General features: G+C 43.4%; 2 protein-coding genes across 2 annotated transcripts in view; one reads left to right on the top strand and one right to left on the bottom strand.

Moving 5' to 3' along the window:
- cacna2d3a (calcium channel, voltage-dependent, alpha 2/delta subunit 3a) overlaps positions 1-23,663 on the top strand; it is a 99,099-nt gene that overhangs the window by 69,862 nt on the left and 5,574 nt on the right. The window contains exons 24-32 of the mRNA XM_062392536.1: positions 681-758; positions 13,751-13,812; positions 14,278-14,322; positions 14,412-14,474; positions 16,236-16,306; positions 18,960-19,035; positions 19,167-19,219; positions 20,396-20,451; positions 22,777-22,891. Coding sequence (XP_062248520.1) covers positions 681-758; positions 13,751-13,812; positions 14,278-14,322; positions 14,412-14,474; positions 16,236-16,306; positions 18,960-19,035; positions 19,167-19,219; positions 20,396-20,451; positions 22,777-22,891 — 619 coding nt within the window. The remainder of the gene's footprint in view (positions 1-680; positions 759-13,750; positions 13,813-14,277; positions 14,323-14,411; positions 14,475-16,235; positions 16,307-18,959; positions 19,036-19,166; positions 19,220-20,395; positions 20,452-22,776; positions 22,892-23,663) is intronic.
- On the bottom strand, positions 3,560-9,696 carry LOC133957170 (leucine-rich repeat and transmembrane domain-containing protein 1). The gene is made up of 4 exons (XM_062392630.1): positions 8,960-9,696; positions 6,825-7,209; positions 6,488-6,693; positions 3,560-5,093 (listed from the first exon to the last, which is right to left on the bottom strand). Exons 1-4 carry the CDS (start codon positions 8,994-8,996, stop codon positions 4,576-4,578), a joined length of 1,146 nt encoding a protein of 381 aa, XP_062248614.1. The 5' UTR covers positions 8,997-9,696; the 3' UTR covers positions 3,560-4,575.

Here is a 23,663-nt window from a genome sequence, read left to right on the forward strand (position 1 = left end):
AATAATTCAAATAAGAACAACACCATTTTTTTACAGGCACAAATAAAGTCACTTATATTTCAAAGACCATTTTAAAATATCCTCCATCCCTTTTTTTTCTCCTCTTTCACCCATACTTGTTCGTTTTCTCTCGCCCGTGCATCTCCGCCTCCCCTTCCTCTCTTATTAATTCTAGCCAGTGTTCTTGTGGAAAGGACTGATTGCTGTGGGCTGAAACAAGATACGTTAGGAAGAGGTTCAGCCCTTTCCATGGTGACTTGGCCAGAATACACAAATACACACTCGCAGAAAGACACACACATTACACCCACACAAAGAGACAGGCACCTCACGCATATTCAACAACGTCTCTGAGAAAAAGGATTTTTCCTCACAGGGGGGGGGGGGGGGGAAGTGTTCTCGTCTGTCCTCGGCCTCAGGCTCTCCATTAGTGCCAGCTAATACAAGTGATCTGAAAGCCTCTTATTTACTCGGCGGACTTCCACTCGGCACTCTTCCTCTCAGGAGCCTGGCAGTGCTAGCTGCAACCATGAAATAGTACTTTGTGGTATTTATATTCAGTGTGTTTCTCTCTCCAATCACCCTGTGGTCAGTTTAGAACTAATATAAGAAATTATGATTTGACAGTGATATGAACTGTGTGTGTGTGTTGTGTTTTTGTGCCCGTGTGTGTGGCCTAGGATCCGAAAACAAGAGTGTTGTATTGGCCAGCACTGCCATTCAGCTTCTGGATGAGAGGAAGTCGCCCATAGCTGCGGGTAAGTGGGAACTCAAGTGGATCTCTCTCTCTCTCTCTCTCTTTCTCTCTCTCTCTCTCTCTTTCTCTCTCTCTCTCTCTCTCTCTCGTGCGCGCGCGCTCTCGTTCTCGTTCTCATTCTCTCTCTCTCTCTCTCGCGCGCCCGTTCTCGTTCTCGCTCTCTTTCAACCACACACACACATATTATGTACTTATATCTTAGTGAGGACGCTAATAAGCATAATACTTTTGCTTTCCCCTTACCGTAACCGTCACAACTAAATGCCTAATCCTAATTTTAACCCTTATCATAAGCATCATTTTTGCTTCCCTAGACTATGTGCTATGCTCGGCTTTGTGTTCTGGTCTCCCGTTGTCTGCTGTGACGTCTTTGCCTCTTTTTGAGTTGGAGCACTCACTTCCCACATACACCGACTACGCTGCTCTATCTGTCGGTGCGCATGCCTCTGCATGAGCGTGTGCTCGGCAGAAGGCGTGAGTTCATCACCGCACAGACGTTTGCATCCATAAATACAATGCCAAGATATATATAAGAGGAGGCAGTTTCATAAACGCGTCTTGTGCCTCTGTGCTTATTTAAGACAGAGTGTGGCCAAGAGGATTTCTCTGTGGCCTGCCTCATCTCACGTGCCGGTGACTCAGAAGCCTCACAACGTCACGCACGCCCATATAATAACTCGGTGCAATCAGCAAGTTGATGGTATGCAGTGTGTCTCTTGTTCTGTTAGCCATCAGCGTGGTTACAGTGGAAAAGAAACAACAGATTAAATGGAAAACATAGGCGGAGAGAAAGTGTGAGGGTGGAAAAGGAGACATATGGTTTTACAGTAGATCCAGTATTATCTTTAGGGGAGTTGTGATGTGACATCATTCATCCTCCACCTCTCCCCAAAGACACAAAATTACATTTAGTCATTGTTCTGTCAATATGGGACTAATACCATACTTGACTGAAATATTGAGGTGGACAAGTTAAGAAATACGCAATATAGGTATATATTTTTTAGTGTTTGTGCTAATGACTACAAATTGTAATAAAGATGTAGCACTTTTCCAAACATACTGATTTAGTTATAATAAAAATGTTGATTATAATAAAAATAATAATAATACAATAATAATAATGCTATATATTTGCTAAAATATGCTGAGGGATACTTGATGTCAGGCTGAGTGCTATTCTTCAGGCACTTTCCAATGTATATTTTAAGGAACAAGCTGTAGCTCGGCTTCTGCTTCAATTTAAACCTCTCTTCAGACGATATCTGTGTTAGCTCTCCCGTCACACAAGGGCTAACGATGAGGACTCACAGACCAATATGTGGGAAGAGGAAAGACAAACGTTAAGAAAGGGATTAAATAAAAGGAGAATTTTTGCTAAAATACGTGTGATAAAATAAGAGAAGAAATAAAAGGGCAGAGACAGAGAAAAGAATTTCACTGAGTCTGCATGCGTTGACATCAAAGCGGTGCATTGTGGGTACTCTTGGCCCCGGGGAAACCACTGGAGCAGAAGGACAGAGATGGGAGAGTCTGTGTGGTGCCAAACACACACAAGTGCACACACACACACACACACACACACACACACACACACACACGTGGCACCCAGGCAGCCCACGGTTTACACCAGCCCTCAGTGTTATTTAACCGTGTGCTGACCTGATCACTGCTCTTTTAAGATAATGTCGTTCTCTTGAATCCTGTTCGTGGTCAATCCAAATGACCAATCAGTGATGAGGATTCACGACGACCCTTTTGTTACTGCGGGGGTGAGGATGTTGAGCAGCGACACTCATGCTCGTCCGATCGGGGGATGTATCTAAGAATGATTTTATATAAGAGAGTCAGATGGGAGCAGAGATGTAGGCTCGAATGCAAATGTAGTGTGGGCCGGTTAGGGCCAGTTCTCCCGGCCCCGCGCTCCACCGAGCTGCAGACTTGTGAATCCGCTAATACGATAACTAAACAGGACAGGCTGATGACATCACACACCGCGGGCCCTGCAGACATCGCTCGAGTCACAATGTTACCGTGTGTGTGTGTGTGTGTGTGTGTGTGTGCGTGTGCGTCATTGTTTGTGGTCACATCCTGAGCCACGTGCCACGAGCCTGCTGCCGTAATATACACAGAGCCATTAAAGTCGGGCAGGCGCTGAGACCAAAGGCATCTGTTTACGTTCACGTGCCTCCACATGGCATAACCCGTATGGATATATGAGCAAAAGATAAATAATAACAATGGATGCCTGTAGTGAATACAAGAGGATACCATTCTGAGAGAAGAAATTCAGATTGACCATAGACCTGATTATTGCATTATATAACAGGACTGTAGAAACATCTTTCATGGTACCAGTGAACGCCATCGGAGGAAAAAAGAATGCTGGTCAATATCCATGAGGAAAACAAATGTCAAAGACACAAACATTGTTTTGCCTTTTCAAATTTATGTTGTATAAAATTATTACGGTAATACCGATATTAATATTTGACACGATAATGTTTCAACTTCATTAACCCCCAAAAAAACAGAACATGTCACAGTAGAACCAAGCTGAACTGAGAGGGACAGAAACACCCATGCAATGACCACTCACTTAAAATGACGGATATTCTTCTGCTTTTTCGATAAACACGTTTTAGTGTTCAGTTGAGTGGCTTCAGAAAATATGATGTTTTAGTTTGCAGAATAGAATATCGTTGAGTTGAGCTTTTCTTCTGATATTGACATCATTAAAACGGCACAATCCCAATTGTAGAGTTGCTTCATGTAAACAATTAGAGAGGTCCACTCTAACAGTTAAAATGACTTAAAGGGGGACAAAATATCCCCTCTTTTAATGAAGCTTTCTCCATGTAAGGATGCAGGCCTTCTCAAATAGATTGTCAGTTTACACACAGTTATCAATTAAAATATTTCCCCTTTATATCATATAATACACATACCGAGGACATACCGTTATTAACTCACAAGTAGGACTGATCTCAAAAAGTGTGCTTCTGAAAGATTGTGTGACATAATGAAAGTCATAGAAAAGCAACAAGGCTGAGTCCAGGTTTTGTTGTTGTTTTCATTTTAGTTTGTTTCATTATTGCTTCAACGAATTCCCCACCTCCACTCCAGTTGTCAGAAAAATATCCTTTTTTATGAAAACATGTTTCCTCCTCAAAATGATATCACATTATTAGGCACAGACTTAAATCATCTGTAAATATGTGCATACAATTTACTTCTCCACTCATTCACACACACACACACCGGACACATGAAACACTGACACATACACTTTCGTTCTTTTTTCTCACACACTCACGTTAATGATAAGAGAAACTTAGAACAGATCTTAACATGACAGCAGCTGCCTACACATGAGTTTTCAAAGTTACCTCAGACTCTAAATAATGAACAACAACCAAAAGACAACCAAATTCTGAAATTCATTTTTTTTTTTTAAATAGCATTGCTCTACTATTCTACCTACAAATACACAATTATAAATATATAGCAATTTGTTCCTATCTCTGATATACATTTCTTAGACAAAATGGAATTGATACGTTTGATTTCTTTGGCCTGCCCATCAAACCCGCACACAGTACACGATACTATCGTCAGTGCATAGTCAAATACCTGTGGAATTTAGCTACCCAAGTCTCAGAAATGAGGTAAACACACAATACGCACACAAAGAATTTCACACTCTCTTTTCTTTCTTTTTTTTCTCGCAAACATACATGCACCATCACAAACATGACGATTAGGTTAAAGGGTTGAGGCCCAGGTTTTTGAAAGTCCAGGGTTCATGTTTTCATCCCCTAGGCAATAGCGTTCTCCAGCGGTTCCTTCTCGTCCGCTCTGGTCTTATCTGCCCCCCGCACCGCTGCCAGTTGCTCGTTCTTCTTGAGCTCCCGCTGATATTTGGCCATGATGGCGGCGTAGGCGCAGCCATACACCGCTGCAGCCAGCATCATCAGAAGCACGATTCCGCACACCACGCCGGTGATGATCACTGTGGCAATGGCGTGGCGCAAGTTGACAGGCCGCGGCCTCTGCTTAGGTTCACACTCTGGCAGGCCGCCTCCTCCGCCTCCCCCGCCGCCGTAGCCCTCCCCCATGGCCATGGGGACGTGGAGAGTATGGCTTGAGGGATGAGCGTGGTTGCCATGGGTGTGGCCTCGCAGGAGCCTCTCCGACTCCAGGTGGTGGATGTTGGCGAACAGGTAATGGTAGCTCGTGGTCATGCAGGCATGAAAGAGCTGGTAAGGGACTTTCTGCAGTTCTCTGCCCTTCATGTCTTCTGGCTGGGTGCAAAGGACCTCGTCCACCACTCCACCTTGACAACAGATAAACATTAATCACAGGGTGATAAGGACAGACAGACAGAGGGGTAGGAGTGCAGAGGATGTCATGCAGCAGTCAGTTCTTGTGTGTTACAAGCACATTACAAGCCTTTTCTTTTTGCGGCAGCTTTTTACAGAGGAGGCCAACAATCCTAGTCATCATATCTGAGCCTGAACCAACCCTTTACTCATGAATAAATAATAATCCTTTCTTATTAATATAGGGTGTAACTGCTCACTTTATGGGCTGCATTAGCAAGTGTTACATGATTAACAGCTCACATGTGAGTCACTGCTGGATGACTGGAGCAGAATAAATCGAGTCTTTTGGTGAAAGAGTGGCGGTAAGACTTCATCAGCTGCCCCCTGCGTGCCCTGTAAATCTCTTTATTATTCATTTCTCTCTGTATTCATGTCGAGCATGCTCTGTCACACGTTTCCTTTCCGCTTGCCTGATTAAACACCGGCTTTCTATTAAGCATACATCCCTAGTATCTGGGTCCATTGTTCTGGTTTGCACTAATTAGAATTTTCAGACTTTAAAACGAAAGCTGTGTCAGGGTTTCGCAGGAATGTAGGCGGGCCGGCCAACTCAAAGCGAGCCCAGCTTTCACTGCACAGTGGTTATTTTGTTATCTAATGCATGCAGGGGTTGTTCTAGCATGGAAAATAATTCGGTTGGCAATTTAACTCTTAATCACCCCGTGTGGACTCCCTATCTCTGCTTGTAGAGATAACCACCACGTATGAACTGCTCTGTGGAGTGCCCAACATCGCGCCAGTATGCAGGTCATTCTTACTGCTGTGTCTCACTAATAGCTTAAGCTCAGTCAATACCAAGAGTTACATTAAAGACAAGTGTAAATGTTGTAAATTGCCCCCTTAATACTTTCCATTATTTATGATGCAGTACTGATCAGATGATGATAGTATAATAGCCAAAACTACATATTCCTTCCACAGCTACAAACCTAGCTAGTTGAAGTACGATCTAACTTACTCTGCTGTGTCAATGATTAAGATTAAGATTAAGAATCGTGGTTTGTCTTTTGTTGTCTCTCCGTGGAGTCGAACCAGAGACCTTCTCTGCCCATAGTCCAAGTTTCTGCCACTAGACCACCGCCTCTCGCTTTCTTCAAGAACCAATACTTAACCAGCATCTCCACCTGGGGTGGGTCCTTCTCAATGCCCTTCTCTCTTTGAGCCAACTTCAATATGGGGAACAGCTGTTTCTACTCTACAAGTCTGAGCATACAGTCCTGTGTGAAAGGTCAGCATTACCATAATTGAATAGTGTACCCAGCAGAAAAAGGCATTGGGATGAGGGAAGGCTTGGAACACTGCAGACATTCCCCCAGCCACTGGCCAGTGTTGCATGTGGTCTAACCTTTAAAGAGGTAGGTCTCCAACCAGAGTTTGAAGCCTATGAGTTGGCAGTCACACCTCCAGGGGTTGCCTCGTAGTGTGAGGCTGTCCATGCGGGTCAGGGCCTCTAACAGGGAGCGGTCCATCCGTGTGAGCCTGTTGTATGCGAGCCCCAAGCGGCTGAGGTTCCTCAAATTGTCCCCCATGGCTCCAGGTAAACCCCACAGGCTGCGAGGAGGGGACATGGCAAAGAAAATGGTAGAAGCTGCACCGAGGAATGTTGCATATAGTCTTCACTGGCTATTGTTCAACAAAAGGACAAATTATAAATATGATATGTTCCGGTTCTGTTGCTTTACCTGTTGTGCGAGAGGTCAAGGTGTGATAGCGAGCGTATAGATCCCAGCAACCGCTTGTCGAGCTCTCTCAGGCTGTTGTGGGCGAGGCTGAGGCGCTGGAGAGTCCGGAGACCCAGCAGAGCCGTTGGGGAAATGGATGTTATAGAGTTGTTGGACAAATCGAGGATGCGGACAAGGGGTATTTCTCTGAACGCCATCGATCCCAGCCCCCGGATACGGTTATCTTGCAGATACAGTTCTTGGGTGTCGGGATGCAGTCGTCGGGGGATGTCATACAGACCTTGACCCCGGCAGTCTACTACTTTGGTGTTGCTGTTGCAGCTACACTCCTTTGGACAGGCATGTGATGCAGAGAGGAGGGATAGCAGGGCACAGACGAGAACCACTGAGGAGACAGGGGAACATAATACTGAATAAGAAACAAATCAAAGTAAATTCATTAACTGAGATCTTTCTCTGAAACCAGATACATTTCTTAATGACCAAAAACAAGAATTAAAGATAAAGGAAATTCCAGGATTATTTGTTTAATATTGGCATAAATATATGAAATTACGTCTTTATTAAAGAATGCAATCCGCTTTTCCTTTCCCTTAAAATAGCACCATCCTTTATCTAATAAACAAGAAAGTAAACTTATTACTTATATAGAAACACCCACCTCCAATCCCCTCCCTTAGACAGTGACCCTCTGTGACTTCACCAAGGCTTTACAACCCCTCACCCACAATCCACCCACACACAAATCCATACACAGCAGATATTGGGTGTCTGATTCCCTTTGAGATGACTTCACATGTCCATTCCTCCTGGTGCGTTACAGCAGTATTTATAGCATTGGCTGGACCAGCCTGGAGCTCAATGAAATGAAGCTCTGACCAGCACCTGCAAATGTAGCTTAAGAGTTGCACTCGTAGATCCTGGACAGATGAATAAGCTGCACAGTGTTTTGGTTTCCATAGGCACGATAGTTGAACTGAGCCGTTCAACAGCCATTTAACCCACTGGGAATATTCAATGTTTTCTCAAAAGGGAATTATTTGTTTTCCCCCTGTACCAGGCAACATCTAACTCCATGTTCACCTTGTTCATTAGGCACCTTTAGGCTCTCACAGCAACCTGAGACTTATTTCCAGGAATCCGTGTTTATCTGTTAACAGTAATAATCAAATTTGCATACTAAAAATCATGGTAGTGGGTTTGTTTAGACTCTGTTGTTGCACAACACTCACGCAGCTGTTATTTAGCATTCGGCATTTAACCAGCAGTATCATTCAAAACATACAAAAGCCTTTGTCCTGCTGTTCCTCTCCTCTGTGAATAAACACTATTGTTTCATAGTTTATAAATAGATTGACAAGCTTCCTTTTAATATTGTGTAATCATTGTTTTGTCCTTGCCTGTCTTCTTGCAGTGGATTGTTATTAACAGAAAAAATATCAAGGTGCAGGCATTCCCATGTCTAATCTCAGGTGTACTTTGGTGTTGCTGTTATGATTTTATGTTGCTTGCTTTAACAACATAAAAAAAAGGTAACCGATCATGGTTGAGTGGAGATTTAGTGCCCTGTAGTGCAAAGCCATGTGTTAATTGCATCCTTGTTAATGAATTGTATGCTAGAATGCATCTGGCTCACATATGCTTACACATGTGTGCATGTACTGTACTCATAAACAGACTCTTGTACAAACAATGCATTCACAGAGACGCGTAAATAGAGCATCTGCTCAGTGGAGCGTTGTGGCAGCAGCTCCGGAATGAGGTCAACAAAGGAGAGTGTCTCTTCTGCCCAAAGTACACACAGAAATGCTTGTAATGACATGTACACACAACCCACAGCAAGTGCCATTTTGAATCAGCTCAGTACCAATGTCAATACCTATTTGCAACAGGAAATATCCAGGGCCAATGTCACTGCACAGCTATTAACATAAAAAGTGTTGATGTTGTAAAGTCGATGTGCGTTGCACATGTCAATGCACCGTTTTGAGACAGGAACTGCATAAGCAGAGTGTTGTATCATCACTCAGTTATACAACAATTTACACAACACACTGGCTAATGGCGGCCCACCTAGCCAGACGACAAAAACACGTGTACACAAAAGTATTCATAGTCACCCACAGGGCTCCTACCTCTCATATCTGCCAGTCGTCCTTGGGCCGCTTGCATTCGGTCGTCTTTTAGCGCCCTTTTTGGAATCTAGCACCTCTCATTGGCTGATGATCCATGAGCCATCAGTAAGGTTGAGGTGAGCTTGTCCTGAGTCTCACCTGCGTTGGACGATATGGTCGATGGGTAGTCGTTGAAGAGGCTGAGATCAACGGCTGCAGAAACCCGTGTTGCCCTCAGGATGCCCAGCATTGCTTGCACGGGCATGAAAGCCCATCAGAGCGGGCAGATCAGAGCACAGAGCTTCCTGCCAGCCAGCCAGCCAGTCTGGGAATCACTGGAGTTACAGGGAGATCTGCCTCTCTCTCTCTCTCTTTCTCTCTCTCTCTCGCCCTCCCTCTCTCTCTCTCTCTCTCTCACGCTCACTCTGTATCTCTCTCCGATGCTCTCTCACAGTCCCTCAACGTATAATTCTGTCTATTGTAATTTTCTTCATGCTTATCTGCGCCTGTGATTCTATTTCCCCCTTTTGTCCCTGCTTGATTTTGTATAATTTCTGCTCCTCTGCCCTGCGCGCTCTCTTTGTCTATTTCTCTCTCTCCTCCTCTCTGTTTTGCTCGCTCGCTTCCCCTGTCCCCAGTTGTATTGGTGAGTGGGATGGTGTGTCATCTCCCCGTGGACAGCTGTGCCTCTTAAATCACAGCGCGTGCACATTCACTGGCATTCACGTTACCTCCTATTACTCCGGCAAGAGCTGAACAAGACAAAATTAGATCTGGATTGCAGCGTGTCTAAACAAATGCTCAAACGCAGTGAGCGCGGTCGGAGGATGCCCGTTGCCGTGGCATGCGCCGAAGATAATATGCATGAGCCGTGGGCAGGAGGGCTGACAGAACACGCCCCCAGCACAGCAACACAGAACGCACGAATGCACACATGCACACATGCACACCCGCACAGATGCACACATACACACACGCACACAGGCACACAGCAGGATATTAAGCTGTTGCAGGAAATTTATATAGAATTTTTTTCTTTTTCTTTTTGGCATGTAAATGGATTGACTGTTAAGCTTGTACGAGCTTACCGGTCGCTTCAAGGAGAAGCAAAAAATGAACAAAGGAAGAGACAGAAAGAGATTAATGATTTGAATCATTTTTAATGATGAAAATGATTAAGCTTACAAGATGACCTTGGCTTTCTGAACCCTTCCTGTCTGCCCTCCTGTCCATCCGGGTTTACATCCTTTCTTCCGCTGAGGGGCATTACAATTATTATCATCCTGTCATAAATAATAAAAAGTCAACATGTGGCACCAGCTCATATCTAGTGTGGCTTTACTGGGGTAAATGTGTGAAGATATCAGCCTTCAGCTAATAATACACCCATGAGGATGTGTTTAAAAACAAACATGGATGCATGTATAGGGGCCTTGCAACTGCATGTGTGTGCACACTAAACCTCACACTTGAGCGGGCATGTACCAACAAAGGGAGTTTCATCATCAAATGTGTGATGACACCTAAATATTTGCCAAGAGCCCATATGGTTAATGTGTCCAGACAGTCTGAAGTGTTTGTGCTGCGATGTCTAAAAACGTTCGGCCTCAAATTACAAGCGAGAGAGGGAGAAGATTTCACCCTATTCTATTCCTCCTGTGACCAGACTGCTATCACTACCATGTGACTTATGTGTATCTACTGTGACGCATGTGGCAGCGAAGCCTTAAGGCCACAAAGATGGTTTTGCCTGATTTGGACAGGATCGTTTCCATTACACCGTCTTGCTCATTATGAGATCAAGACAATACAGATTAAAAAAAAAAAATTAATATCAACCATAAGATGATAAATTATATTTTTTAAGATTTTCTAGATTTTCTCCCAGACAAAACAAATTTGATTATATTGTCAAGAAGAACACGCTGGAAGAAAAGGTCAGAGGAGCCTGAGTCTTACAGACGGCTGGCATCCTCGACAGCAGCCTCCTGTTCTGCTCATCCTCTGAATGTTCCTCAGCATCTTGACATGATCCGCCCCTGTGCCGTGTAGCTGCCGTGGAAACACCAAATCTGCGAATCCCCACCTCTCTCACAAAGCGCCGGATGCTCACTGCCCCTGCACCGCGCACAAGCACGTGCATAAACAAACTCAGATGCTCCCTCGTGCTAATGGATGTATACATTAATGCAATCCTTAGCAGAATCCCAAATATCTGCAGGCTTTAAAGTGCTTGTCATGTCTCCCTGCCTGGGATTGCGCAGATAGGAGACAGGGGATGGGGGGGGGGGGGATTTCGAGTGGATTTGATGTCTCTTCATCTTTGGACTCATAAAACCAGCTCAGGGCATAAATACCCCCAAGTTCATAAACCATACCTAGGGAAATTAAATGTTCCCCAGTAATACAGAAAATTCGCAGGCATTAGTGAGACAGATTTGGGCTTTTGTCTTTGTTCTGAGCCGACTTTCAGGTACGAGCCAACATCAGTGCACTTCTAACCTCTAATACCCTTTTCATAGAGCAAACCCATGCACTGCTCATAGTTGATGTATGTTACCAGGAGTTATTTTCCTTCCTGAGCTGCTGTGCATTTTTAGCATTTGATATCAATTGAGAATTCCGGCTTCCAAATTAGCTTATTTTCCTCCTGCATCTCTCTTTCTTTCATTTGTTTTTTTAAGGTGCATGACCCTTTATCTGTTATTGGCGCAACGATCAAGGTTCACTCTGGTTTTGCACCATGTGTGTTTCCATTGCCGTTGCCCAGCCTCCTAAATTAGACTCTCCTCCTGGGGTTTCCATGTGGGTGTAGAAATTGTGGGCTGCGGAAAGGATCTGGCAAAGCTTATGATGGGATAATCTGCACCTGTTTCTCTGGGCAAGGGCTAAAACAGGCCACACAGCCCCCCCCCCCCCCCCTCCTGTGCGTTTAAACAATCACGCAAACATGCATCACTCTGAAAGAAGTGCAATCCGGTGGAGGATCCCTCACTGATACAGATCACGTTCCCTTCACGTGTGCAACATACAGCTCTAAGTGAGACTTGTGATTTATTATTCCGATCCCACCTGAGCGTCCACTCACTTCATTGTGTCTCTCACTGTCGTTCCTGTGTTCCTTTGATTCTCCAAATGTGACTCTTCTGAAACTCCGCTTTACATTTTCAATAAAAAATTTGAAAAATATAAAAATAGCTTTTGCTCAGATGCATATTAATTGCATATGTTTCTTTTTTAGATTAAATCTCAGATGCATCATATATGTCATATACAACACTGACTCCAGTGGCTTGATACCATTTTACTGATACCGCCTCCATGCCGGCCAAGAGCAAGATGCTGGATGTTTTTGGTTCATCCGTCTGTCCCATTTCTGTGAACAGGATGTCACATGCCTTTAGGGATTTAACCCTTTCTTCAAATTCAGAAGGTCAAGGTCTCGCTGGCCTCGCAAACTAAATGTGTTGCCTTATCAAAGGTCACTTTTTGCCTCAAAAATTGTGTTTCGATTTTTTTTAACTCGATTTCTTGAGGGATCAGCTTGAGGGAATGTCTTCAAATTTGGTAGAAACGTTCATTTTGGGAATTTGGTGCTTGGAGGTCAAAAGTCAAGGTCACAGTGACCTCACGTCCCAGTGAATGTGATATATCAGGACTGCTCGTAGGGAAACAATTCACTTGGACTCACGTCATCCATGAGAATTTGGTGGTCAAAGCTTAAAGGTCACTGTGACCTCCAAAAACACGCTTTTGTCCTTTGGATGTGATTTTTCTTGACTGCCTCAAAAGGAGAACTCATCATGTTTCAGTGGTCGAAATTTACAGTGACCTAGTATTAATGCGGAATAATGATAATAATGACAGGCAGAGGCACAAAACAGCCCTGCGAATATAGAGTTATCTGGAATTCTTTTTTATATTATTTGCATATTGTTGAATATATGTTAATGTTGTTGCTGACTGGTATATTCTATCCATCGAAAAAGGCCAATCGATACACAAACATATCCATCTCACTGTGGTTTGTTCTGGCTGTGAAATCCATTTAAATGCTGTATTTGTTTGCATTTAGTTTACTACCTGTAAACTGCTGCGCCCCAGATCTTGCTCCTGGAAACACTTATACCCCCCCCCCCCCCCCCGCAAAGCATTGCAAACCCCCACTGAGAGAGAAGCTGGGGTCCTCTGAGTCTTAGTAGCAGGGGGTAGTGGGAACGGAGGACACGGAGGGGGGGGGAGTTAAAGCCTGTGGTTAATGTGTCAAACTTTCCTGCGCCAACTCTGAAAAAGTTGACATATTTAATGTCAGCGGCAGTTTTTTTTCCCAACGCAAGGAATTCTGGTCCGATCTATGCGTTGAGGGACCTGCTGTGATGAGGCTTATGGAAGCAAGAGCAGCTCTGTGTACCCACTGCGGAAATGTCTGTTGGGATAACTACAGGGAGGCAGACTGAGGAATTGGATGGATTTCATGTGGGCAACGAGAGAGAGAGGTCTGGTTTAGAATCGTGTGAAACTGCATTTTGAGTGTGGTTAGCAGCAGATGTGCGCAGATTGTACAATACAACACACACACACGCACACACAAACACACAAGCCTCCCAGCTAAATAAGCTGATGCATGTATGATGCAGGGTGCAATTGCTTTTCCCTCAGTTTGGTGGGTTAATGAAATGACCTCGGATAAAGAGCACCTCAACGGGCTGAGAAGCACGCACACACACACACACACATAAACACAAACACACCCTTACACACACACACACGCCCCGTTGTAACACCTCAGTGACTGTGTCGTCTCTCTTCCAGCTGTGGGTATCCAGATGAAACTGGAGTTCTTTCAGAGGAAGTTCTGGACAGCCAGCAGACAGGTACATATGCATAAACACACATCCTGCATGTTTGCACATTCACACATATAATACAAACACACTTGTAAAACTAAAATAACTCATGTCGTCTGAGCCCATTGACCCTGGCCGCCCAGAGTAGCACAAAAATACATACAAATTCAACTTAAAGGCGAGTAAAAGTCAAAAGAGAAAACACTAACCATGTTGTTCTTATCCCTGGCTGCCTGGTTATGAATATGTAGGACACATTTTCATAGAGCAGCCTTTGTTAAAGTCCCCACATGTTAAGAGTATTTAACGGCTCGACAACTTGGGAGAACTCTAAGGCGGAAGGTCATCGGTTTGTTTTATTCTTCTCTTTTTTATGATTGGACTACATTCAAAGTTTTCCCCTGACAGAAGGGATTTGTACTCGCACGCAAACAGAACAAAGTATTTGGTGTGACATTCAGATATGTGCAGAGACCTATTCTTTTCTTATAGTGTGCAGCATTGAATGGGAAGTGCTCCATCAGCTGTGATGATGAGGTCAGTCGTCCTTCCTTTCCTCAGACAACCCTCCGTGGATTCTGTCACTTTTGCTTCTCACAACTGCTTTTGCACTTTCTATTCAACAGAACATCAACTGCTACCTCATCGACAACAATGGCTTCGTTCTGGTGGCCGAGGACTACACTCTGGTGAGACGCGCACACACACAGGCAACAATCAATAACAATGTGTGTTTATTGATACTGTTTTAAAAGTGGGCGTTGATGGAACTTACTTGTGGTTCCTCTGCATGCTCAAAAAAACACAGAAATTCAGCTGTTATTTCAAATCAAGAAGATCTGAAAACTGAATCTGTGCATATAGGCAAGATTATTAGTGAATTGTGAGTTTGAGGTCTACAATTCATATTTACTCCAGGTTAATTATGTATGAGTGGTAAGTTGGGACAGAATGTGCGTCATGCTTTTTGCATTTTTATTCAAGGTATAAATAACTTGTGCAAATCCAGAGCTGACCTTACATTATAATCCATGGTGCATGTTTATCTCCTCGATCTGTTTCTAATGATTTTTTTTTTTTTGCATGAGATGCACAATGTTGTTGTTTCGGCTGCTCTCAAGGAGACATGGTGCAGCCCCGGCGTGCACTCTCTGCTCAGCTGTCACCAGACATGCTGTCACTCTGGTTTTGGCTCATCCAGGAGCCAGTCCTCTGGCCGTCGCTGCCCTTCCCTTCCCCTGCATGGTCTTTTCTCTTGTCTCACACTTGCCGGCTCCCGTCCTTTATTCGTTCTTAATTAGAAGGTGCATTTAGGCTTTGCTCTTGTCAGGTTGTTTACTTATAGAGTGGAAATGTCATCGGCTAACAAGAGGACACGACTGCAGTCTGTCAAAATGCTGTTTTTAAAATGTGTGATGGGTCCTGGGTAGGTCTGGGAGGATAAACCGTAGGATCTATACCTGGCTGGGTCATATCCAGCCATTTTGTGTTGCTTCTGGGAGGTAGTTACACGGGCAAGGAGCAGCTGAGGTCTGCTCGTTTGCCTCCCAGATGTCAAGGGAAAAAAGATGAGCAGAGATGGAGCATGTAGTTCATCCTTTGAGCCTTATGTCTGAACTGGTTTATGGATTGAAATACAAATAGTTTAGTGTTTTTTATCAGGTGCATGGGATCACCTGGCTTTGGGTGGTGGGCACAGGCTGGAGCTGAGCCCTCATAAAACACTACCACACTCAGGAATTGTCGGGTAACACAGTCAATAGTTCTGAAACACACCTCAGCCAAGGTGGATATTTTTTCGTTGGCCTTGGTTTGTTTGTTAGTCAGAAACAGCAGCAGGTTTCTTAAGAGGAGAGTTCGGCCTTCGTGGAAATATGCATTAAGCGTGCCATTCTAATAGTTGTTTAAATTTCAATTAATTAATCAAGCCACAAAATAGATCTTGTCCTCTCAGCTTCTCAAATATGAGATTTAATCATTTAATCATTGTAAGTTAAATATCTTTTGGACTTTTGATCAGACTAGGTCTTTGAGAGTTCCCCCCTTGGCTTCAGGAAATGGTTTTCTTTTCTGACATTTCATAAAATATTATATTATATAAGTACCTTTACTGAGGAGAACAGGTACTGTATCGGAGGGCCATCTCAGAATATTCTGTGGAAGTGAGCAAATGAACAATCTCCATTAAATGAGACGATAGACCTCTGCAGATTAATGTCAACAGGTCATTTGTGTGTAATTGGAACATGTGGGATATGAGATCTTGAAGACAGGCTTTGTGTGAAAGAATTTATTATTAGTTCAGTTCCCAGAAAATCTCTGAATTTAAGTTTCTCCTGTGGATGAACTTGACTGCGCATGTGTTGATTTTTAAACTTGTATTTTTAAAGTTAGTTACATTTTATCATGAATTGTTTTATTTGAGAGAATCTCTTTGTCTTTCTTCTCAGACGGGGAAATTCTTTGGAGAAGCAGAGGGAGCTGTAATGAGTAAGCTTCTGCAGATGGGCTCTTTTAAGAGGTAAGGACTTCAAACTGTGTGTGTGTGTATGAATGTGTCCATATATGTGCCAACACATGTGTGTATGTGTGTTTCCGCGTGTAAATGTATGTGCATAATATCAGGCCGGCTGCAGAATGAGAGCCCGTCTCCCCTGGTGCTGACAGCTCTTAACGTGGCCAATCGTGTTGAGCTATTCAGCGCTGAACTCTGACCCCCAGCTCAGCAGAGTTCTCCGTTAGGGGATTACAGCAAATCTTTTCCTGAAATGATGGAATTAGGAGAAACCTGAAGTCACACACACACACACACACACACGCGGACACACACATGTAGACGCATTCACGCATGTACAGCTTGTTTCAGATCGGTGTCTCCTGGAAAACGCCAGGAGCAGTGGGCTGTGAGATTGTGCAATTAATTTGGTAATTTAAGCCAGGAGGAGGTTCCCTTTTTCAGAATCACAGAGTCACACTGCTGCGTTCTTACATTTACTGAGCCGGAGCCCAGTTGGACAGTTAAGTGTAAATTCAGATTGCACAGAAGCTTATAACCACATTTATTCCAACCCCCCTGCAGGACCTTACACCAGCAGTCAGCTCTGTGTTTTTCAGCACCAGAGGCATTCTTTTCCGGGATGGTCCTTGTGATGGTTAGATTGTCATAAAAGCAATATCTCAGTAAAGCCCAGAAAAATGTTTAAGGATGAGTTTGGGGGTCAAAGGTCAAGTTCACTGTGAAGGCAGTATCCAGACAACAAGAGTCAAGAGGTTTTGGTGATAAGGGCTGTGGCCAGTGTCGATGTGCTGTAAACAGATATAAGTGATTTCCTCAGCTGAATTGATCAGTCATGTCCTGCCTCCTGTATTCTCTAGAGGCCTCTTCTAAATGTTTTTACAAGAGAATTTTCGAATTCTCTGGACATTTTCTGGAGTTCATGACTGAAAACACAAAGATGAGCTATAGATTGTTCATTATCACCTCAAAAAACATGTTTCTGGCTAAACTCTATGCTTCCCATTCTAATTGTGACAAAATATACTATAAAATTCCATCTAACACGTTTTTGGTTTGTATTGATTGGCCCTTCCATTCTTATGGAAACAGTATCTCAAGACAGCCTGCAGAGAATATCATTACCTTGGGCACAAACAGGAACTTTTAGTTGTCAAAGGTCAAGGTCGATGTTTCCGGTCAAGGCTAATTTTGACAACATAGCTTTTATAAAATTCCCTCAAAGTCCTCACTGGAGTCAGGACAGACACGGACGTAAGCTGCCACTTGACTGGCTGGCAGGAGGCGCACAACCACGATGCAGTAATTCTAGTTGCCATGCTGTCTCAGTGTATAAAAATCACCAGTGACAAATCATCGCACATGTGGACGACCACGCCTGTTTATCACGGGGATGAAACTGAAAAGCTGACAGCAGATGGTTTACGGTCCCACTCACAAAGACAAAGAGGCCTAAGAGAGCTTTCTCCACTGGATCTTTAATGGCAGATGATGAGGGATTACTTCAAATCGTGTGCGACGTATGATGAATGTTTAATATAACTCGTGTCAGTGGAGTATTAGCATGATGAGTAATAGGGCTTATAGATCTTAGCACTAATGAATCCGATACGATCTGTGGTAACTCGGTGCCGTCTGTGGAGAATTAACGTGCCGAGTTGAGGCGCAGTTTTTCTCGTGATTAAAAAAAAAACATAGAGGACATTGTAAAGTGTGCCACTTACAGTTGGCGCGAGCCGGCGGCTTGACTTCAACTGCCAGCATCAAGATGGAGGACGAAAAACAAATGTTTGCAAACTTCTGTATTGTTCAGTTAACTTATCAATCTTTTAAAACACACCGCAGGGAGAGGGATCTGTGTTGTGCGCCCGGGCAGAAAGACACACTCATATACACAAATATGACATCGGTCTGGGTCTGCTGCTAACACCATTATGTGGCAGGGCTTAGCACTAATTGGTTCCTGGCGGTGTGTTGGAGCTACGTGTCACCAGCGCCTTGCGACTGAGGTTTGAACACCGCCCACGGCTGCGGATAGACTGGGCCCACTCAGACAGCGCACACGCGCTCACACACACGTTCGCACTCAAAGTATTGTCAAGTATATAGGGGAGCTGTCTGCAGGCGATGAGAATGAACGTCCTGTGTGTGTGTGTGTAATTGTGTATTTGTGTGTTACGAACCCCCTCAATAACCTCACCCAGGCAGGCAGACCCAGACCTCACCCCCTCAGGGTCTACTAAGCCCCTTAAATCCCCTGATATCCCCCCCCAATATCCCCAAATCATCTACCCACCCACACACCCACCTCCCTACATCACTTTGAGGGACCTTGCGGGAAGCCCTCGGATTTTCGTTGCTTTCCTTTTCCCATTCTGGCCACATCCATCCAATATATTATCCGTAGGTAAAGCAGCAGTTATAGCAGAGGTGGGATCTTCCCTTCCTGCTCCCACACAGCAGGCCAAGCGGCCCCGCAGGCATTTTAATAGCAGAGGGAATGTATGAACCAAGACTTAACTTATCCGCTCTTTATTGACCCGACAAAGGCCTTATTATGAAACGTCAAACTCTAAAAATACTCCACCTCCATCTTCTTCACTTTAACTCTGTGTCTGTCTCACTCTTTGTCCTCTCTTGTCTATATTTATCCACCCAGGGTCACTCTGTACGACTACCAGGCTCTTTGTTGGGTTTTTTCAGAGAGCAGCGGCAGTGGACACACACTGCTGGATGTGAGTACCACATGTTCTTCGACACTTCATGTTTGCCCTCTGTAACGCAAAGTGGGGACAACATCCTCTGTGTATTCAGCGTCAAGGATCAATATTTTTTCACTCTCTCTTTTTTCTCCCCCCCCTCGCAGCCTTACTTTGCTTTCTTCACAGCCGTGAAGTGGATCCTGACCGAGCTTGTCATGTAAGACTTCTGTGTGTGCGAGAGTGTCTTGTGTCTGTTGCTAATGGCATGCACATGGTGCGTACATGTGTTTTACCGAGAGTCACACGGTGGCCTCTCCTGTCTGAGGTTGAGCGTGTGTTTGTGAGTATATATATATATATGTGTGTTTTTTGTATGTTTGTTTACAAGTGCCTTCACATGCACGTCAACGTGATCATCGGTGATCAGGAGCAGTAATGGCTACCTGATGTTTCCTCTAGCCAGGGCTTTTCCTGTGATGCCACGTTGTGCAGTGTTCTGGGTGGTCTGTTGTCGCAACAGTGCATCATGGGAGGATTGAGTTGTCAGTTGCGATTTTAAAGTCTGACACACTTGTTTTTTGTCCTAGAAAATGTTTGTATAATGTCTTATCAAATGTTTTTCATGTCCCTCATTTCCCACTTAATTTTCAATTGTGCTTTATCCAATTAAATATAAAATGTTTATGTTAATATGATTGACAAAAACCTCTACTTATATCTGCTTAATATATAAAGTTTAATTATTTTTTCTAAATTATTATCATTCTATAATTTGTGTCTATATACATGATGCATTAAGACATCTGTAATTAGGAAATCCCCTCTACTTCCATCCGTACAATTCTTTTACATACGCATATTTTGCCATTAAAGCTGTTGTCAAGTCCAACTTCACATATTGAGTATTTATTCAATTACTTTATAAACCCAGAAAGTACAATCATATTTATACATAAACACATTCATTATATAAACTGTCATGAGCTGACAAGTTACACAACACTGATATTTTAACAGGTCTGATTTACAAGAGTTGGATCGAGCACTAACCTGCATGATGTGGCAGGCAAGCCAATAAACAAGAGTCCTCACTGGATAATTTACACACATAAAAAAAAAATATGATTGATTCGATTCAACATTTTCGAGGCATCCAATACGCTTATAAACATGATTAATATCCGACTACGATAACTGGCAATTAGAAAAGATTAATGTTTGTGCAATGGTTGTTCTTATAATTTAACGTTTGTAAGAGAATACATTTTTCTCCTCTGCAAAAACTTTAAACATACTGGTAAAAAAAAATGGCTGCAGGAGAGAGTGCTACAGAGTGTATTATATAAGCATGTGTTGGAGTGGATTGTTATGGTCGATGTGTCTCCATATTTAGATTCCTGCTCGAGTTCAACTTGTACAGCTGGTGGTATTCTGACATCACAGTTAAAGGTAAAAACACATTATCATATACTGTCTCTGTCTCTATCAAACACACACACACACACACACACACACACACACACACACACACACAAAGGTGAATGTACACAACTCATAATTTTGGAAGCATATGTTAGTTGATAATAAACTCAGTTAAAATATAAGATACATGAATTGGAAAAATGTTTCTCTGTTATTAATCACTGATGGATCCAATAAGTAGAAAAGAAAATACATTTGTAGTTTTGTATTGTTACTACATTTAGTTTAAATGCATTTTCATTCTTAATACTTCATTAATACTTATTTATATTTTCACATGGATGTCAGTAATTTTTGGGTCTTGGATTTGATTGTCAGACACAAAAATGAAAAGGCGAAAGAAAAGTTAAATATCGTTTGATTTTCTTTGAAAGGTCCAAAATTATATTTTTTCCCTTTTCTAGAAATGGCCAATATTGTCCTTTATGAGACCAAGTTATCTTGCAGATATTGTTTTTGGACACAGCACAGTCAGAGTATTCCTATGAATCTTATAGTTCTCTAACGCTTCAACTTACACAGTTATAGTAAACTTGAAATATCAAACATAAACCCTTTCAAGGCCTATTTTTTTTTTTTTTCATTTTTTTTCATGGTTTGGTTTGAGTTCACATGGAAAACTTTTTCCTGTGCACAGAAAAAAACAAAAAACAACCAGCGTCCCCAGCACTCACTGACCTTCTGTCTCCATGTCCACCATCTCCCCTCCACTTCCTCTCGGTCTGAGTCAGTGTGACCACTGGAAAAACAGAATAAAGAGGCCGAATCCAAAACCCAAAAGTATAAATGGCAGAACACGAGATCACCTCGAGTGACCTCAGTGTGAGAGCAAGAGCGTGTGTGTGTGTTTGTGTGTTTCCGTGTGTGTGGGTGCATGTCTGTCTTCACACAGATTTGTATTTGTTTGTGTGTCCAGAGGGGCTATACTTAATGGTTTTATGATCTGTGAGGATGTGTGTCATATTGGTAGCGGTGGAAAGCAATATCCGCTTTGTAACAGGAGAAAAAAAAGAAAGGCTTCTCCCTCACTCCTCCTCTCACTCAGTCACTCTCTCTTTCTCTCCTTCTCTGTTTTATGTCTTTCTTTCTTTCCCCCGTCTCACTTTTTCTCTCCCATGAAAACACACGGACACACACATTCCCATACGATTGCTGCCAAGCTCTATTTTGATGCCTTATGTTTTATGGAGTGTTGAATACTGTTTCACTAAGCGTCGTCACGTTGTAGTCTCAACTCCAGCCAAAACTAATATGAAAATATTCATATTTGAATGTGTGTGTGAGAGAGAGTAAGAGAGAGAGAGAGAGAGAGAGGGAGGGAGGGGGAGATGGGGGACGGGAGAACCACAACACAACAGTGTATGAAATGCTTTCCCTGCACACTCTTATCCTGAGTGAAGTGAAGCTGGGCACCGCCGCTCGCCAAGCAGTCAAGACAATTTCACAGCTGGCTAGCCCCAGGTCTTAGCAGCACTTTCTATATCTCTTTACAATAGAGACACAGGCCGGTGACACGCAGCTGAAACACCCCAACTTAGCAGCCCGTAACCCAATCTACACAGCCCCTCGAGCCCAACTAATCCCAGACGTTTATACATGTAGGCTGCGTTCCTCACATGTATACTTAATACACAACTGCGCGCACACACACACACACACACACACACACACACATTTTTTCATGCTGCCACGCTACTGACACCCTGTAATTAAACCACTCCATTCAAATTACACTCTTTTCGAAATCTGTGTTGTAAAAAGCAAAATACGTGTTGTTCTCTGTGATACAACTGAGTTCACAAAATGAAACCATATGGATTCAAATGTTAATCTGCGTTATGCAAATAAGTCAAATGAGCCCCTGTTTTAATAAGGTTGCTTTAAAAAACTGTACATCCCAAACTTAAAAATGAAAGGTTTGTGCCTCCTTAGTCCATTTCTCCCTGCAGTATTGTTTCAGACCTCTAGGTGGCAGGAGAGTTCAAGCAATGTTGCATTAATGGTTGGCCTAGATTCACACTGGAAACGTCTGGGGCAGGACAGGAGACACCTCCGCTCCAGAAATGCTGCTTTCTTTCAAACGTGTATGTTTGTAAGGATGTGGTCTGTTTGACTGTTAGCTTGCAATATATTTGCATAACTATTTTAAATATATATTTGACTTTGGGATGGTTGTTCCATGACTTACTCACCGACTCTGACTCATGTTCTTTTTCCCTCTTTCTCACATCTCATCTTTCTCGTTCTTTCTCTCTCTCTCTCCTTCCTTCCTCCCGTCCTCCCGGCCCTCAGCTCAGCGGATTGGTCGGACCACGCAGGTACCATGTGACACCGAGTACCCGGCCTTCGTCTCTGAGAGAACCATCAAAGAGAACACAGGCAACATCGACTGTGACGGCTGCATCAAGTATGACGCACACAAACAGACCCAGCGAACATAAATAAACAACAATAGGTCACATCAACAATGACCAAAAAGTCTGACTATTGCAACATGAGACTTGTTGGATGTGAGCTGGCCACCGCAGCGCTCCGTGACACAAGCAAACAAGGAAAATGAATTATCCCATTAACTCTTGTGTTGGTGAAATGATTATTTTTACCTCCATAGTCCCTGATAATGAGAAACACGTTTAAATCATTTGTTGTCCATTGAAAACACTTCTATCCCGGCCATCCATCACAAATAAACACGCCGCCGCTCACGGCCACTCACTCTCTCCTCTGGCAGTTTGAAATACAAGGCATTTAGAGATGAGGGAGAGAGGTGAAAAAAAAAAATGCTTCCTCTAAAAATGGGAAAATGAGTGTGGTCCCCATTAACAATTTGGGCTTTTCTGTCAGGCAATTGCGGGGTGTTCTCTGGATCCCTCCAATGGGCCCATCATTGCTCCCAGCTGTGGAACTGCCAGGGAAGTCTATATGTGTGAGTGTGTGTGTTTGTGTGTGAGTGAGTGTGTGTGCGTGTGTTTTCATTGTGTGTCTGCAGCCGGTACAGCCCCACAAGGTCAGCAGGGTAACCACTGCCCTGGGTGCCAGGAGCAAAATGAGGTTTGGGGATGCAGTCGGACCCCCGAACACACATATGCTCACACACAGACAAACACAGACACACACATAGACACATGACATAAGCATGTTTAAAAAAAGTAAAAGAAATAGAGGCTGCATCTCCAATG

The sequence above is a fragment of the Platichthys flesus genome, chromosome 7, assembly GCF_949316205.1.
Source record: "Platichthys flesus chromosome 7, fPlaFle2.1, whole genome shotgun sequence".
NCBI classification, from domain to species: domain Eukaryota; kingdom Metazoa; phylum Chordata; class Actinopteri; order Pleuronectiformes; family Pleuronectidae; genus Platichthys; species Platichthys flesus.